This window comes from Cervus canadensis, chromosome 22 (genome assembly GCF_019320065.1).
Source record: "Cervus canadensis isolate Bull #8, Minnesota chromosome 22, ASM1932006v1, whole genome shotgun sequence".
In the NCBI taxonomy this organism is placed as follows: domain Eukaryota; kingdom Metazoa; phylum Chordata; class Mammalia; order Artiodactyla; family Cervidae; genus Cervus; species Cervus canadensis.
This window is the reverse complement of record NC_057407.1, coordinates 36116678-36135498: the sequence shown is the minus strand read 5'-3', so window position 1 is coordinate 36135498 and position 18821 is coordinate 36116678. Positions and strand designations below refer to the sequence as shown.

The following is an 18821-nucleotide window of genomic DNA, read 5'->3' as shown; positions in this document are numbered from 1 at the left end:
TAGGATTAAATTCTCCATGCGGACAACTCTACCTCTCAAAAACACTTTGTTAAAAATGTAGTCATGGAAGAAAAAAAGTGGGGGTGGTTAAGTCCTAGTCACCACTAATACCACATTATTAAATTTCTTTTTTGGAAATATACTGCCTAAAATTTAAAATATGTTAAAAAATATGTGCATGCTTTAGCTGTGTCTCTATAAAGAACATTTTTGAGTAATCAGTTTATAACCACAAATTATCTTTCACTTTTGAAAGCCAATCTGATTGAGTCATAAATTGGTATATGCAAGATAACACAAAATTAATATATTTTTATTATATTCTGAAACAATGATAAAAGAATAATAGGAAGTAAATATAGGAAATAGCCTGTAAGTGATACCCACCTCGCCAATGGTAGTTTTACCCTGAAGGTCCTATTTTCTCATTTTCCGATATCTCAAAAAATTACTGTACAATCATAGCCAAGGTAGCAAAGCCTAACAAATTAAGTCCATGCTTTACAACTAAATGCTTATGAATCATTTCTCATCAATCATTCTTAATGCTGTCTACCACTACTCTAGTTATTTTGATACATCCATTTCTGTCCAATTTCTAGTTATTTTCTACGGCTTCTGATTCAACTGTGGCAATATAAAGTTTAAAATTATTTAGCTAACTAAAACATGATAGGATCCTCCATTTCATCTCTTCTTTAGGTTTCCTACAGTTAGAGAAAAAAGAGATTGAAGGATTCAGATGAAAAGGTTAAAAGTAAGGTATGGATGGGGACAGGAACAATGGCTCAGAGAAACAATTCTACGCGTTTTGCAGAGGTGACCCTCTTTATCTGCAACTTCATAGCCTGAGAAGCAGCAAGGGAATTTCTTCAATGTGCAAAAAAAGAAAAAGTCAACCCCTCGTGTCAGATGATCTAATAGTCTTGCTAGATTTGTTGGGACGTATGTCATCAGAAGTGCAAAGCTGAACATAGTCATTTTGTTATTTTCTTTTCATAGACTGACAGAGAGGATTGGCTATGGAAGGTGTCTCTGAGATAATTTGGTTCAGCAATTTTTTTTAATAAATTTTTTTTTTTGGCCATGCCACATAGCATGTGGGATTTTTAGTTCCCTGACCAGGGATAGAAACTGTACCCCCTGAACTGGAAGCATGGAGTCTTAACCACTGGACCACCAGTGAAGTCCCAGTTCAGCATTCTTAATATTGGCATTCACAGATGTACACTTCTCTGCAGAAAGGACCTATACCTAGCAACAACCTGTTCTAAAAAGAACCTTAAACCCTCCACCAAAATGGAAATCACAGTTCTAGTCTGTCTCTGTCTTTTACAAGCAAGCTTGTAATTCCCAAAAGGGTTAAACAGTTTGTCTTTAGTTTCACAACAGACCAACATTCAAGGTTGCAACCTGGTCCCTGATTTCTGGTCTAAATATTTTCCTATGGCCTCTCACCGCTGCAGGAGTAACACTCCCAAACTAAATTCAAATACACTAAATCCATGTGTGACACACTCAGATACAAAACTATTCCCCCCTTTGTGGCCAGTCTCTGAGTCCTTTTGCCTTTCCTAGAGCATGTGCCACACAGCTGGACCATAAAGAGATAGTGCTTACTAACACCTGCATTGACACACTTCTGCTGAACCTGCTAACAAACAGCCCATACAAGTGACTCATCATCCCATAAATATCAGTAGCATGACTCTGAGTGCAGCAACAAGCTAACACCTTTGAGTGCTGTGTGTGGCTGTGTTCTCTAAGAGCAGTGTTAATAAAAAGCAACTGCCTTGAGAGGAAGTTTTTTTTTTTTTTCATCTCTCTCTCTCTCTATTTTTTGGTTGCATAGGCTTTCTCTAGTTGTGTGAGTGGGGGCTACCCTTTGCTGTGATGTGTGTGATTCTCACTGAGGCATCTTCTCCTGTGGAACACGGACTCCGGGTGCATGGGCTTCAGTAGTTGCAGCAATGGACTCAGTAGTTTTGGTCCGTGGGCTCTAGTGCTTGGGTTAAGTAGTTGTGGTGCACAGGCTTAGCTGCTCCATGGCATGTGGGATCTTTCTGGACCAAGGATCGAAACTGTATCTCCTGCACTGGCAGGCAGATTCCGATCTAGAGTGCCACAAGGGAACTCCAAGAGAAAAGGTCTTTTGTCCTCCCAGGATATCAAGACAACTTCCACTGCAGTGCCTCATGCATGGAAGGGAGATGAGATGATAAAGTGAAAATATGGGGGTCAAGGCTGTGTCAGCCATGATCAGGTTTTTCCAGTCCCCTTGTTCTATAAACACTACATACAAACCTGATTTCTATAATCCAGCTATGAAAGATACACCAAGGATAAAAAATATCTCATACACCTTTGTCCTAGGCAACTGAAACATCACCACGTAGTATGTGAGGCCCCCTGAACTATTAACTGCTTATCCTAAAATCTCACCCATAATGGCTTAGACTCAAAGTCCTCTGCTTCAGCATCCTGTACCCTTTCCTCAGCACTCTCTGCTCTAGCCCACAGCAGTCTGTTAATGACCAGAAACTATCAAACCTCTTTTGCCTCAGTTCTCACGGTCTCCCATGACTTCTTTTTAAAAGCATAGAATGTAATGATTTTTAGTAAATTGACTGAGTTGGGCAATCATCACCATAACTCAATTTACAACATTTCCATCACCCACATAATATCCCTCATGCCTGTTTACAGTTAATTCCCAGAAGCAGTCCTAGCCCCAGGCAACCAATAATCTGCTTTTGTCTAGAGATTTGCCTTTTCTGGACATTACGTATACATGAAATCATACAACATATGGTGTTTTGCATTTGGCTTCTTTTCCTTGGCATAATGTTATTGAAGTTCACCCATGGTGTGGCTTGTATCAGTGATTCCTTTCTTTTTATGCCTGTGTAGTATTCCACTGTGCAGAAGAAAAATATTTTAATCATCTGTTCACCAGCTGTATTAGTTTCCTAAGACTGTCCTTAGAAAGAGACACAGACTAAGTGACTTCAAGCAAAATACATTTGTTCTCTCACAGTTCTGAAGATTAGAGGTTGACAGGGTTGTGCTGTCTTTGAGACCACGAGCGTACCCTTCCTTGCCTCGTCCTGGCTTGTGGTGGTGGTCATCAATATTCAGCGTGTTCCATGGGTTGCAGCTCTGTCAGTCCAGCCTCTGATGTGCATGATGTTCTCTCTGTGGGTCTTCCCACTGTTTTCTTACAAAGACATCAGTCATACTGGATTAAAGATTTACCTAATTCCAATATGATCTCATCTAACTAATTTATTTCCTGATAAGGTTGTATTCCTAGGAACTGGAGGTTAGGATTTCAACATATAATATCTTTTGGGGGCACATAATTCAACCCAAGTTACCAGTTGATGGTCATTTAGGTTGCTTCTGCTTTGGCTATGGCATGGTTTGGGAATGGCATGGTTTCCACCACTTTTTAATGAATAATATTTCCATGAACGTTCACATGCAAGTGTTTCTATGGACACTTTTATATGTTTTCATTTTTCTTTCATTCCCCATGACTTTTACATGGATGACTTTTGCTTCAAGTCTCAGCTCAGAAGATTCCCCCTTTGAGAACTGTTTCTGACCACATTATCTAAAATAGGTGCCTGCTGTCACTCTCTGTGAATATCTTCTTTCCTTTATGTTAATTATCATGTGTATTTCTCATGTTTAGTTCTGTCTTCCATACATATTGTAAATCCCATGATATCAAGTAACATGTCTGTCTTCTTCATGCTAGCTTTTATCTTCGTCTCCACACTTAATAAGTGCTCAGTAAGAAAGCCAACATAAAACATTTTATAAACAAACTCCTGGGCACTCTCAAATAGCACTGCTGTTTTCTATCATGTTTATAGCTATTTATATACTTGCCATTTCTTCTGTTGTACTTTCACTTCCTTGAAGAATGGAAGTACTTGTGATTTTTTCTGTTCCTCGCAAATCTCAGCTCAGTACAAGGCATATGGGGGGGCAGGGAACAAACTGTTATAAGTAGGGATTTGTGAAAGGGAGTAAGATGGGGCAATGTGGCCTTTTTTTTTTTTTTCAATGTGGCCTTTTTTACTGGGACACATAGTAATCGTTAAGCCAAACATTTAAGTCTTCTCAGGCATGGTAATAGCATTACCATGGCTATTGGTCAAGTTCACTCACTTCAGACTATGTTTTTCTAAAATGTGAGAAAACATAATCTGTGCAGGTCGTTTATGTGGTCACATGGAGTGATTTCTGGGTGAATACACAGTGATCTCTATTTATGGCTACAGGAACTGAGTAACAGTGTTATCAGTAATGAAGATTGTACTTCATTTACGGCAGTAGTTGCAGGACACAAAGTTGGGATTAGAGATGGAGTGGCATGGATTCACTGTTATTTAAAATGTTTTCATTATATATAAAGACTGTCCTAGTATTTAAGTCATAACAAAATGAAAGAAGCCATTCTCTTCAACTATATTATGAACATTTTTTGGAACACCTGTGTAGTGTTCCATTTAATTTGCTTACATCTGGCACACGTTACATTTTTATTTGACTATTTCTTTCATTTTAACTATTTTGGCCCTTTACTACTCTCGATTTAAAAAGCTGTTGCCTTTTATATCTTTTAAGAAACACAAGGTTCCTTAAAACAGGAGTGCATTTTTTCCTAGTCATTCCTCTGACCACCTGCACATTTTTTAACTTAATTGGCCTGCAGCTGCTCTGGTGATTTATAGAATAATTAGGCAAAAAGTGATGCCACTGATGGAACTGCTTCAGATTCCTTTTTCTACCTTCAGACTATCTGGAAAGGTGGGAAGATAGAAAGGTCTAGGTGCATCTACATAACCAAGGTAAAGCTGAAGTTAAAGTGCATACAATGTTGTCAGGATCAGCCAGGTCATATAATCTCAGCAATATTTCCTTTCTCCTGACTGAAAATACATATTGGATTGTCCAGATTTTTCCCATAATATCCTATAGAAAAACCCAAAAATGTTTTGGCCAATCCAATACATTGGAGAAAACTCTTGCTTTCAATTCTAAATAGAGGCATCTATATCTACAATCTTAAACATAAGGTGAAAAAAGTTTTAATTTATTAAGGTGCATTGTCAATGTTTTCTATTCATGGGAGTAAGAACTATGCCACCACCACAAATAGTGAATGCTACGTCCCTTGAAATTTGACACATGGAAGCCTTTAGGAGTTAGGGGCTTAGCTGTATTTACATTCTAATGAATTCAATAAACATTCATTTAACACCAACCATAACCACGGGGGCACAATGTGCATATCACAGACCTGATCATTATCTTCATGACATTTGTAGTTACCCTTTTCCAAAGCCTTGCATAGTAATGTGGCAAATGCAGGCAACAATTAATTGCTTATGGAATGTGTGTGCATGTATACGCTAAGTCACTTCAGTTGTGTCGGATTCTTTGCGACCCAAAGGATTGTATAGCCTGCCAGGCTCCACTGTCCATGGAATTCTCTAGGCAAGACTACTGGCGTCGGTTGCCACCTTCTCCTCTAGGGGATAGTCCCGACCCAGGGATGGAACCCAAGAGACATCTCTTATGTCTCCTGCATTGACAGCCGGGTTCTTTGCCACTAGCGTCACCTGGCTCAGACAGTTTACGGAATCAGTTCAGTCACTTCAGTCGCTTGGTTGTGCCCGACTCTTTGCAGCCCCATGAATTGCAGCATGCCAGGCTTTCCTGTCCATCACCACTCCAGGAGCTTGCTCAACCTTATGTCCATCGAGTCAGTGATGCCAATCAACCATTTCAACCTCTGTCGTCCTCTTCTCCTCCTGCCTTTCCCAGCATCAGGGTCTCTTCTAATGAGTCAGTTCTTCACATCAGGTGGCCAAAGTATTAGAGCTTCAGCTTCAGCATCAGTCCTTCCAATGAATATTTAGGATTTCCTTTAGGATTGACTGGTTTGATCTCCTTCCATGGTTTATGGAATAACCATGTTTATTTCCTAAGGAGGGCATGCTACAAATTTCTAGGTGTTTTTTCCAAAACCAGTGTTCTCAAACTTTACATCACTTGGAGGACGTGAATGTCTGAATTAGTAAGCTTACACGGGGCCTGAGAACGTTCATTTCTCACAAGTTCCTGGCTGATGCTAATGCTGCCTTCCAGGGAACTTCTGTAGCAACCATGAGGGGTTAAGCTTTGGACCAAACAGTAACAGACATCATGGACTAGTTACTGGGAGATAACAAGTAAGCACATCCCACCAGTGACAAAGCCAATCATGAGCCTGGATTCTGCAGAAACCCTTGTGGCAATGACTGTCCTCCTTTCAAAACTGGAAAAACTATTAATGCTGACGCTGATGTCTGTGAGAACCAGAATGGGACAAAATAACCAGCAAATTGCAGACTATAAAAGAGAAATCAGCCACACACCACGCTTGTTTAACTACAATTTGCAGAGTGCTGTCTTGGCAGAAGGAGGCCAGTTTGCAGAATTTTGTGCCATAAGATTTTGCCAACACCTGCCTTAGCTGGAATCTATGCTTGTAAACTAAACCACAGAAGGGACTTTTACCAGCTCCCACAGAGTGGGACTTCCTACTGAAGAAAAACTGCAAAAGACTGTCTTATGTAGAGCTCCCACATAGCTGTTCTTGAGGAACAGTCACATGATATAAAACCCATTTCTCTAAAAATATTTGGAAATATCTGATTAGGCATACTAATTTCTTTGGCTGAGTTCAGAACTTTATTCTTTCAGGAAAGCCTTGTTTTGCCCTGGGTTGAAGGAGACACTGTAGGATCGAGGGGACTGTCCAAGGACTCTCTATCACTACTCATTTCCCTGATCACTGAATTCCCCTGAGTTAGAGTCAACAATTGCACAAATAAGAACTTCCCCAGTGCAGGAAAAGAAGAATAAGACACTGGAAGGCTGTCTATCACTTGTTACATGTGGGGTTTAAATGTGACTTCAAAAACCTGTGAGAGGGACTTCCCTCATGGTCCAGTGGCTAAGACTCCATGCTCCCAATACAGGGGACCTAGCTGGTCAGGAAACTAGATCCCACATGCTACAACTAAAGATCCTGCAAGCTGCAGCTAAGACCAGGCACAGCCATAAATAAATAAATAAACAAATACATATATATTTTTTAAAAAGAGAAACCTGTGGGAGGTGAAAACAAATCCCACTCTTTGACCTAATTCAAACCTGCATCTCTTTCCTTACTCCTCGACAGTTACAGTGCAGAGATAATCTGAGCTATTCCAGCAAAGGGGCTTCCCTGGTGGCTCAGATGGTAAAGAATCTGCCTGCAATGCAGGAGACCTGGGTTCAATCCTTGGGTTCCAGAAAGCTGGATCCTCTGAAAGCAGAGTAGCTATTTATCTGTGCTTGGATGGGACAGTTCTGATTTGTAACAAGTCCTGAAGTAATTTGCTAAGAGTTTCCAGTTTGGGCAATTAATTGTAAATCCACCATCCTTTAGGTGAAAGAAAATCAACTTTGGTCTTTTTGTGATGAAGTACATTTATATTCTTACTACTAAAAGTTCAAGTAGAAACTTGAGCTAAACTCTCTCTCCCTCTAATTTGTATACTGTGGTCCTAGTTCAAGTGTTTGGAGCCACAAAGAACAAGTCTTGATGGACAGTCTTTGAGTAAAGATATTATCGTGTGGTCAGAGATTAGCAAGGTTAATAATATTTTGTACAAAGAGACGGCAAGGATTTTATTTAGGTTTTGTGACACAGGCAATCTCTGATTCAACTCTGCCATGTAGCTAGAAAGTATCCATAGATAATATGTGAACAAATAGGAATGGCTACATTCCAGTAAGATTTTATCTACAAAAATGGTGGTAGGTTGTGTGTAGCCCAAGAACTAAGGGTTGGCTAGGCACTGGACTTAGAAGAAATGTGGAAGATAGCAAAGTTTGAGAGAGTTGACAGAATTAACAAATTATAGAACTAACAAGATTTCACCAAGTTTGCCATGCTCACTTACAAGTAAAATAGAGAATGTGATTAAAAATAAGATATCTTTAACAATGGTAACACAAATTACAGATAATTTAGGAGTTAAGCAAAAATACCTAACATTTCTATGGAGAAAAATGTTAAACTTTATTTACAATAGCAGGCCATGGGCAAGGTCTGCCTACAGGAGGAAGTTTGCCAACTCGTGGTTTAAGCAAATACTGTGTCCACTTCCTGGAATTCTTATCCTCCCTGTTAGATGGAAGCTTCAGCTGATTTCCAAGACCAGGCCAGGCTTCCTTACATGCAGATCTTGATTGTATGCATAATCTTATGATACCTTCACTGGTCCCGGACAGCTCTGATCAGAACTGAAGCCTAAATAATCCTACTTTAATTTCCATCTACGCTAAACTGGCCCCATTCCTGCCTCAGTCTATAATTAGGCTCCTAAGCCAGGCCACCATCTAAGAGGACATAGACAGACTTTTTCATCCCTAGTGACAAGTATACAACTGGCACTCAATGAAAATTTCTTGGTTAAGTTCGCTTCAGTTCAGTCGCGCAGTCGTGTCCGACTCTTTGTGACCCCATGGACTGTAGCACGCCAGGCTTCCCTGTCCATCACGAACTCCCAGAGCTTACTCAAACACGTGTCCATCGAGTCAGTGCTGCCATCCAGCTATCTCATCCTCTGCCGTCCCCTTCTTCTCCCACCTTCAATCTTTCCCAGCATCAGGGTCTTTTCAAATGAGTCAGCTCTTCGCATCAGGTGGCCAAAGTACTGGAGTTTTAGCTTCAGCATCAATCCTTCCAATGAATATTCAGGACTGATTTCCTTTAGGATGGACTGGTTAGATCTCCTTGCAGTCCAAGGGACTCTCAAGAGTCTTCTCCAACACCACAGTTCAAAAGCATCAATTCTTCGGCCCTCAGCTTTCTTTATAGTCCAACTCTCACATCCATACATGACTACTGGAAAAACCATAGCTTTGACCAGATGGACCTTTGTCGGCAAAGTAATGTCTCTGCTTTTTAACATGCTGTCTAGGTTGGTCATAGCATTTTTTCCAAGGAGCAAGCGTCTTTTAATTTCATGGCTACAATCACCATCTGCAGTGATTTCGGAGCCCCCCAAAAATAGTCTCTCACGGTTTCCATCATTTCCCCATCCATTTACCATGAAGTGATGAGACCAGATACCATGATCTTACTTCTCTGAATGTTGAGTTTTTAAGTTTTAAGCTAACTTTTAAACTCTCCTCTTTCACTTTCATCAAGAGGCTCTTTAGTTCTTCTTTGCTTTCTGCCATAAAGGGGTGATGTCACCTGCATATCTGAGGTTATTGATATTTCTCCCAGAAATCTTGATTCCAGCTTGTGCTTCATCCAGCCTGGTATTTCACATGATGCACTCTGCATATAAGTTAAATAAGCTGGGTGACAATACACAGCCTTGATATACTCCATTCCCAATTTGGAACCAGTCTGTTGTTCCATATCCAGTTCTAAATGTTGCTTCTTGACCTGCATACAGATTTCTCAGGAGGCAGGTCAGGTGGTCTGTTATTCCCATCTCTTTAAGAATTTTCCACAGTTTGCTGTGATTCACACAGTCAAAGGTTTTGGTGTAGTCAATAAAGCAGAAGTAGATGTTTTTCTGGAACTTTCTTGCTTTTTTGATGATCCTAACAGATGTTGGCAATTTGATCTCTGGTTCCTCTACCTTTTCTAAAACCAGCTTGAACATCTGGAATTTCATGGATCATGTACTGTTGAAGACTGGCTTGGAGAATTTTGAGCATTACTTTGCTAGTATGTGAGATGAGTGCAATTGTGTGGTAATTTGAACATTCTTTGGCACTGCCTTTCTTTAGGATTGAAATGAAAACTGACCTTTTTCAGCTCTGTAGCCACTGTTGAGCTTTCCAAACTTGCTGGCATATTGAGTGCAGCACTTTTATAGCATCATTTTTTAGGGTTTTAAGTAGTTCAACTGGAATTCTATCACCTCCATTAGCTTTGTTTGTAGTGATGCTTCCCAAGGCCCACTTGACTTCCCATTCCAGGAAGTCTGGCTCTAGGTGAGTGATCACACCATCGTGGTTACCTGGGGATCTTTTTTATATAGTTCTTCTGTGCATTCTTGCCACTCTTCTTAATATCTTCTGCTTCTGTTAGGTACATACCATTTCTTTCCTTTATAATGCCCATGTCTGCATGAAATGTTCCCTTGGTATCTCTAATTTTCTTGACTAGATCTCTAGAATTTCCCATTCTATTATTTTCCCCTATTTCTTTGCACTGATCACTGAGGAAGGCTTTCTTATCTCTCCTTGCTATTTTTTGGAACTCTGCATTCAAATTGGCGTATCTTTCCTTTTCTCCTTTGCCTTTAGCTTCTCTTCTCTTCTCAGCTACTTATAAGGCCTCCTCAAACAACCATTTGGCCCTTTTGCATTTCTTTTTCTTGGAGACGGTCTTGATCACTGCCTCCTGTACAATGGCACGAACCTCGGTCCATAGTTCTTCAGGCACTCTGTCTATCAGATCCAATGTCTTGAATCTGTTTGTCACTTCCACTGTATAATCATAAGGGATTTGCTTTAGGTCATATCTGAATAGTCTAATGGTTTTCCCCCACTTTCTTCAATGTAAGTCTGAATTTGGCAATAAGGAGTTATGATCTGAGTCACAGTCAGCTCTTGGTCTTGATTGTTTAGAACTTCTCAATCTTTGGCTGCAAAGAATATAATCAGTCTGATTTTGGTATCGACCATCTGGTGATGTCCATGTGTAGAGTCTTCTCTTGTGTTGTTGGAAGAGGGTGTTTGCTATGACCAGTGCGTTCTCATGGCAAAACTCTGTTAGCCTTTGCCCTGCTTCATTTTGTACTCCAAGGCCAAACATACCTGTTACTCCAGGTATCTCTTGATTTTCTACTTTTGCATTCCAGGCCCCTATAATGAAAATGACATCTTTTTTGGGTGTTAGTTCTAGAAGGTCTTATAGGTCTTCATAGAACCATTCGACTTCAGCTTCTTCAGAATTACTGGTTGGGGCATAGACTTGGATTACTGTGATATTGAATGGTTTGCCTTGGAAATGAACAGAGATCATTCTGTCGCTTTTGAGATTGCACCCAAGTGCTGCATTTCAGATTCTTTTGTTGACTATCAGGGCTGCTCCATTTCTTCTAAAGGATCTTACCCTCAGTAGTATATATAATGGTCATCTGAGTTAAATTCACCCATTGCAGTCCATTTTAGTTCACTGATTCCTAAAATGTCAATGTTTCTTGGTCAAAGGCATCATCAAATGAATGCCCAGGTCATCTTTATTATAGGCTGGACATCTCTCTTGTCCTGTTTTATTTGAAATCCCTATCTATAAATGTGTTTCCTGGAACTCAATTCAATAATTCCAATAAGAATGAAACTTCAGACCTTTCATTAATTTATAGTTGTCTAAGACTATAGACTCCCAGGGGCTCTGACCACATCTTTTTATTTTATAGTGTCAAACACACAATGGGTACTTAACAGATGCTTTCTAACTGACTAGTGAAGTGACGATTCACAAGCTTTGGCCCCATGGACCTGTAATGAATCTGAGTACGCCTGAAGTTTAGAGCTGACTCCAAGCTCCTAAGTTTGTCAAGGCTTCAAAATATTCCAACCATTAAGACACTATTAAATCAGATTAGCAGTGGCAGTTTAGCAAAATATCTCACATCCTTTAGTCATTTAGATGTTTTTCTCACAAAACATGTTTTACACCCAAAGATCCTCAAATGTGGTATTGTCAGAAAATTAAATGCAAGATATGATTGCTGTGACAAAACCACAGAAAAGATGTAATTAGAAATGAGAGTTAAATAAAGAAATGTGTTTGAGTATAAACCTTAGATCTTAGGTAATATAAAAATCTTGTGCAAGTCAAGAGCACATCTCTGCTTGTTTCCCAGGCAGAAGTTTTGTCCTTCTCAGTCTAAAGTTTACGTCATCAAAAAGTGTTGTAGATCAAGTCTACAATAAAAAAATGAACGTCTTAATGACTAGTTTTTTTTTAGTCTGACAGCTAGGCTAATTAAATGGCCTACAACTGAAGTAGATCTATTCAAGAAGACAACATCATGTCTGTTAATGTTCACTTGAGGATCTAAACCAATTTGGGGCAATATTAGGAAAGTTTACTATGAACAGATGGTAGTATCATAATGAATAATACAATATACTACACAGATAACCCAGAATACTCTGGAATATTCTAGTTTTCCCTTTTACACTTTTCAGTCATTGATCTTAAACTTGGCAAGTTGAAGCAAACGTAGTCTTCTGAGCCACTAGGAGATCTAATGGTCACTGAGGTCCGCGATGGTCTAGTTTTGCACTAGGGTTCATTGTTAGTGCTAGGAAGAAATCTAATCCAATGAACAGCATCTGTGTGTTGAGCTGTGTTTGATATCATGTGGCCTATGCAAATGCTGAGACTGGAATAAAGTAAGGTAGAAAGTTGTGACTGGATCTCAGAGGACAATGCAGAAGAACCCTTAGACATAACTTATTACAAATCACTCATTTTTATAGCTAAGAATATTGAGGACAAACGAAGTGACAGGTTTTGTCTCATGTTAGTGGCAGATCTGGGACCACACCCCAGAATCTTATGGCTTTTTTCCTTCTTGATTTTTAGTGCTACACTTCTTTTCCTGCATCCAAGGTGACACCACAACAAACAAGACAAAGCTGGTTGGCATCAATCATGGACACTCTTAATCCTCTGTTCAGCACATCTATTTCTGTCCTACCTTAGGCTGTTCTGAAACTCTAGGCTGCTGGAGTTATCAGCTGGTCGCCTGTCCACTAGGTTAAAATTTGATGTACACTGAAAACAATAAATGCTTCAGTGCTGAAGCATTCAAAACTTTGCCTTGAATGAAAAGTTTTCATGGCTAAATAAAGTAAAGCTTGGGGAAATGGGTCAGGGCTTGGGAAAAAATGGTCAGCTATTTTGGTTATATTGAAAACACAAATTTTTAATAATTTAAATTTACAGTGAAGTATAATAACATTCAAAAAGTGGTTTAAATTTTAACTCCAAAAGACAATATATTTTGTGTATATAAACACATGTATATTTATACACACATATCCTACATGTGTAAGTTTATCAATGTATATAAATATGGGAAAGGAGAAGGGAAAGAAAGAGACACAGAGAGTGAACTTGAAATTCTAAGATAGGACAAATCCAGTGTTTCCTATTCCCTAGAAGCTCTTCTATTGAGAGTTCTAATTAGGGATAATATTCAAAAACATTCAACAACCAATGTGCAAAGCAAGGATCCATCAGATACACACTGGGTGTAAACTGTTCAACATTTGCCTTGGTTCTAATAAGCAAACTAAGGAACTGCCAAACCAACCCCTAGCCAGTCTCAAGGGAAAAGGTGAGAAAAGGCAAGGGCCATACAGTAATTTTTCATGCTCAGTTACGTACCTGTGCATATAAAGAACATAAACAACCTCGCAGACGTGATCTCATTTTCCCAAGACATCCTAATCTCTGCTAGTTTTTTTTTTTTCCCATCTTTAGCCATTTTAGAGCAAGTTGGAGTAATGACTTAAGACAGAAAAAAAATAGCTATTATGATTATGATATAAATCTATGATTTCTTTCATAGTTATGCTGCTTTGGTATGGGTAGCCCATTACCTTTGTTTATGGAAATAAGAGGTACAATTCTTTGAAATCTGTGTAGGAAGCACATGATAGAGCAAACTCATGGTCATTAATAACTAGCAATTAGGCTAATATTGATCCATGGACTAGTTTAGTATCTCAGGTAAAAATAATGATGATCTATTTTTCTCAATGAAATGTTTTCTTTCATGGTACCCAAGCAACAGGTGCCCTCTCCTGTATGATAGGTTATATTATTGTTTCAGGCAAATTTTAAAATACCTAGATAAATAAATAAAAACTCTGATATAAAATTCTCTCACACTTGTCTAGCTCTCAGTTTTATACTACTTCCTGGAGATGAACACGACACATAACATACAGTTATTTAGAATTCCCAAAATAAAAATTTCAAAAATCATCTGAGAGCCAAAAAGCTTTCCTGAACCTCAATTAAATAGTATGGTGACTGGGGGCCAAGAATTTGATCCCTCTGCTGTTTTGACTTATTTCTCTCATCCTCAGTTTCCTTGTTTCTGGAAGAATAAGAATAAACTGGGGGATCTCTAAGTGCCTTTTAGGTCCAATAAACTGTAGTTATCCCTTTTATCAAACATTAAAAAAAACTGAAACGTTTCTAATCATTGCAGAAAACAGAAAACACAGAGAAGCAGAAATAAAAAAATTAAGAACTGAACATTTTACTACTGAAAGTTGACTGCTTTAAAGTTTATGACTGTTAGCGTTATGGAGAGTTAGATTTCAGTTTTCCCTATCATTATCCACAAACATTTTTAAAACAAGGATAATGTTATCCAATTACTCTGTATAATCTGTTTTTTAAAAGTATAATTTGTGGAGCATGCCTTAGGGAAGCTCTTGACGCTGTCCTGCTGTCTTGTCACTGTTCAAAGCACTTTACACGTAATTTCGCACACAGAGCGAGCTCTGGGGTAGGTACCGCTACCCTCATTTGACTGATGACAACACAGCCTAGTGAGGTTGCTCAACTGATGTTCAAGGTCACATCCCTGATAAATGGTGGGGCTCGATTCCACTCAGGGAACCCGGCTTACCTCCACACTACCCTGCTCTACATTTCAGTCATTGATCTGAGGTGTAGGAAGGCGTGAGGCATGTGAAGAGTTGAGGAAAAAGGAACAGCAAGGACAAAACCCTTGCAGAACCTCAGTGTGTTAGGGGTTAGGACCTAAACAGGGTTAGTGGGATCATCATGGGACACATTGCCCTTGATTTCCAGCTGGAACGTGGGTCGACAGGAGTTGTCCACTGTTCACTTTTTTCTGACTCACTGTAACCTTTGGGACTGGAAACAATTCCAGACTAGATTGCTTAGCTGAAACTCCAGGAAAAAAAAAAAACAAACAAACTTGAATATTGAGGATATCTAGTTCTTTAAGCTACATTTGTCTACATCTGCACTTTGTCAGCAAACTTCCCAGTGAGTTTCCCTGGTGGCTCAGACGGTAAAGCATCTGCCTACGATGCAGGAGACCCGGGTTCAATCCCTGGATCAGGAAGATCTCCTGGAGAAGCAAATGGCAACTCACTCCAGTATTCTTGCCTGGAAAATCCCATGGACAGAGGAGCCTGGTAGGCTACAGTCCATGGGGTCGCAAAGAGTCGGACATGACTGAGCAACTTCACTTTCACTTTTCAGTTCTTTAAGCTATATTTTTCTACATCTGCACTTCTTCAGGGAAATGTCAGCCATGTCAGTTAGTGCAGTGCAGGCCACAAGCTCCCTTGACTCGCTTACTCATATATCAGAGACGGAAGGAGGATATGAAATTCTGAGTGAGCTTCAATTACTAAGATGCTTGTGCAAATTCCATACTCACCTTGTGCTTACCAGTCTAATATACAGAATGCGCAGAATGATAATTTCATTGATTTTACTCTCACAGCATACATTTTCACAAGAATGTCATCTTTATTTTGCAATCTTTTTTTGATTTATATTTTCCCTTTTACCTCCACAAAAGAGGTAATGAAATAATCTATTTTGAGTCTAGTAATGCAGTTTGAATATCCATTTTATGTACTGTTGCCTAAATGGGAAAGATATATTATGAATTTTCACCAACAACTCTCATAGAAATTAGGAATGAATGGGCATTAATTGCTGAAGAATGAGATCCTTAGCTTGCTAATTTTGTGATAAAATATTCTCATAAAAAACATTTGTCACCTCTATGAAGATATACTAGGCAAGTCGAGATAAATCCAAAAGATAAGCAGAAGGCAGAGTTTGGCCAGGCTAAGGACTTCCTGTATTCTTTCTGAAGCAGCGACTCTGGGTGATATTTCTCCTGGGCTGTGTCTTAGTGTATCAGAGTCAATATTCGATTATATTGTCTCCTTGACATACCAAGTGAACTGAACAGACTGGACAAACATTTTGGCATAAGCGTATTGTGGGCAAAGGCCAGAGGGGCTGTTTTTTTAAATAACTTTGCACAAAATGTCCCTGAAACACATATATTGAATCAAAATTTTTATCCTTAGGTCCAGAGAGACAGCACTGATAGGTTCTGAAATAATAGATCCCTTGCCTATGTTTCTTGTTAAACTGATGAGATTTTTCAGCTTTATTTAATATAACTCAGCTTAATGCAACATATCCATTTAATATTCGCCATGTGGCAAGCACTGTGCTGGGCCCTTATACCAAACCAGATGAAAGTTGTGGTGTGAGTTTGATCACATGGCATTGGGTGGGCGGGGGAAGGCAGGCTGACAAGTATATATGAATAGACCAGATACATATTATGATAGAGAGATGGAATATTATGATAGAGAGACTAAGAAGCACCAAATGAACAATTCTTTCTTTTGCCAGGGGAGAATAATAAAGACTAAAGTAATTCTGAATTGCTCCCTTGTAAACTTACTCAGTAAAACCATTTCAGTAAATGGCACATCCATCCACCCAGCTGCCATGCTAGAAACCCATGTGTCATCCTTGATTTTCTCTTCCACCACCTCCCACATCCCAGGTGTTAGCAAGTCCTGTCAGCTCTACCTGCAAATGATGTCCTGTATCCATAACCTTCTCTTCTCTCCATGGCCACCCGCTAATTCAAGCTGCCATCGGTGACTGACTGAATTACAGCAACAGTCTTTAAGTGGACTTCCAGTTTTGACTATTGCTTTTTTAAAAGTCCACTTGCCACACAGTAGCTAAGCAATCATTTAAAAAAAAAAATACATAACTCTTGTTACATAAAATCCTCTATTGGCTTCTCACTGCACTTGAAATAAAATCCAGTCTCCAACATCAACTTAAACTACCCTCTACACTGGTCATTATGCTCCATGAGGCTCATATTATCTTTGCTCTCTGAACATGCCAGTAATTTTATTTCTAGGCCTCAGGGCCTTTGCACATGATGTTAACTCAGTCTGGAATGCTCCTCCCTCTGACTTTCACAGGACCGACTTCTTATCATTTGGGCATCAGTTCATGTCACCCCCTCAGAAGGTTTTGCATGACAACCCTATCTAAATTAATCATTCTGCCCCCACAGAGTCTCTGTGTCAGCATACTCCTTTATTTATTGCTATCTAAAATAACTGCATTTGGCATTTTGTTTAGGTTTATTTGTTTGTTTTTACCTAAATCCTTTGCAGAATTTAAATGCCACGAGGAGGGGTTTTTGATTTTTGTTCACTGGCTCCCAGAGTAGTGCTGTCACATAGCAAGTGCTAAATAACTGTATGTTAAATACATGAAGAAGTAATTGAATGACTGAAATCTGTATGATTTGCCCCCAAATTCCACAGTTTGGTCTATGCTTTAAGGATGCTCATACTTTCTCTGCAGAGTTGATTTGAGAAGGCACCTGATATGGCACAGTTGGGTGGAACAGGTGAGACAGAGATGATCTCCCAGAGAAAGCAATATATTTGAAGAAGCTGCAAGGATCAGTGTAAGTTAGTCAAGGGACCAAGAGAATGAAGAGTATTTCAAGCCGAGGGAACAGAATACATAAAAAGACTCACAGTGGGGAAAAGGCATGATGGTATTAAAGTCTGGCATACAAATTGGTAAGACTGTCTTCAAAAAGCACATGATGAATCACCATACACTGTCATGTCATCCATCTGAGTAAGTAAGGTGAAATTCATCTATTTTCTTGAAATATTCTCACAAAAATGTGGGAACATAAAGCTACCTCCAGTAGGACTTGACATTTCTGCATTTTACTGTGGTTGGAACTATATCTTCCATACCACACACCCAGAAATTATTTGGATAACATAAAACTTCTTTCTGGACACTGAAAACTAAATTACACAGAGTTGACTGATAAGCTAATTGATCAACCTTCTACTTCATTTTGTCTGCGTACACAATTAAGTGTGAAGAAACAGACTCACACTGCACTGAGGCTGAAATTAGAAATTATATTTCTAGTAAGTCTTGCAAAATAGATTCATGGGTTTACTTCTTACACAAGCATAGAAAATATAGGTAGTGAATGTAAAAGCATTCAACTTTTCTTAAATGTAATCGAGATAGTCAAGCTTTGTGTGCCAATAACATAACTTCCCAAACTCAACCTATGAGCACAAAAAACAGAATTCTGAAAATCCCTTAGAAAACTCACCATCATTTCTCAATATCAGTGGTGTGGGTGGTCCCAGGACTTTTTGGTTTGTCACTGTATTTGTAACCACACAAGTATAATTTCCAACATCTGATTTTTCTACTTTGGCAATATATAGATTCCCAGTCTCTTGAGAAACGAAGCGGCGATTATCCTGATAGGACGGGTATTCATTGAAAATCCAGGCATAGCTGAGCTCTGAAAGCAAAAGGAATCATCATTATGAACGTGTCGTTTATAAGAACTTTACTGTGTTCATGAAAGAACTGGTCAAGTTAAAAATTCATACTGTTGCCCAATGATCCTTTTTCAGCCTGCTAAATATCAACAGGAGGTAATAACAGTCCCCTAAAGCATTTTTACCAGTCTTCCTACCATCAGTCAATAAGATTTTATTTCTATAGAACTAGAAGGTACACTGATCACTGATGGAGAAGTCCAATCTCTTTAAATCAAGGAATAAGCATTATAGTTCACTAAGCATGGCTAAGCACCATATAATACTTACAGAGCTAAAGCTCA

The 18821-nt window shown here is 39.1% G+C and overlaps 1 protein-coding gene across 3 annotated transcripts in view; it reads right to left on the bottom strand.

The window, feature by feature from the left end:
- Nucleotides 1-18821, bottom strand: part of CNTN4 (contactin 4) — a 975711-nt gene that overhangs the window by 187721 nt on the left and 769169 nt on the right. For all 3 annotated transcript variants that reach the window (XM_043443117.1, XM_043443116.1, XM_043443118.1), the window contains one exon: nucleotides 18300-18497. In XM_043443117.1, the coding sequence (XP_043299052.1) occupies nucleotides 18300-18497 (198 nt within the window). The remainder of the gene's footprint in view (nucleotides 1-18299; nucleotides 18498-18821) is intronic.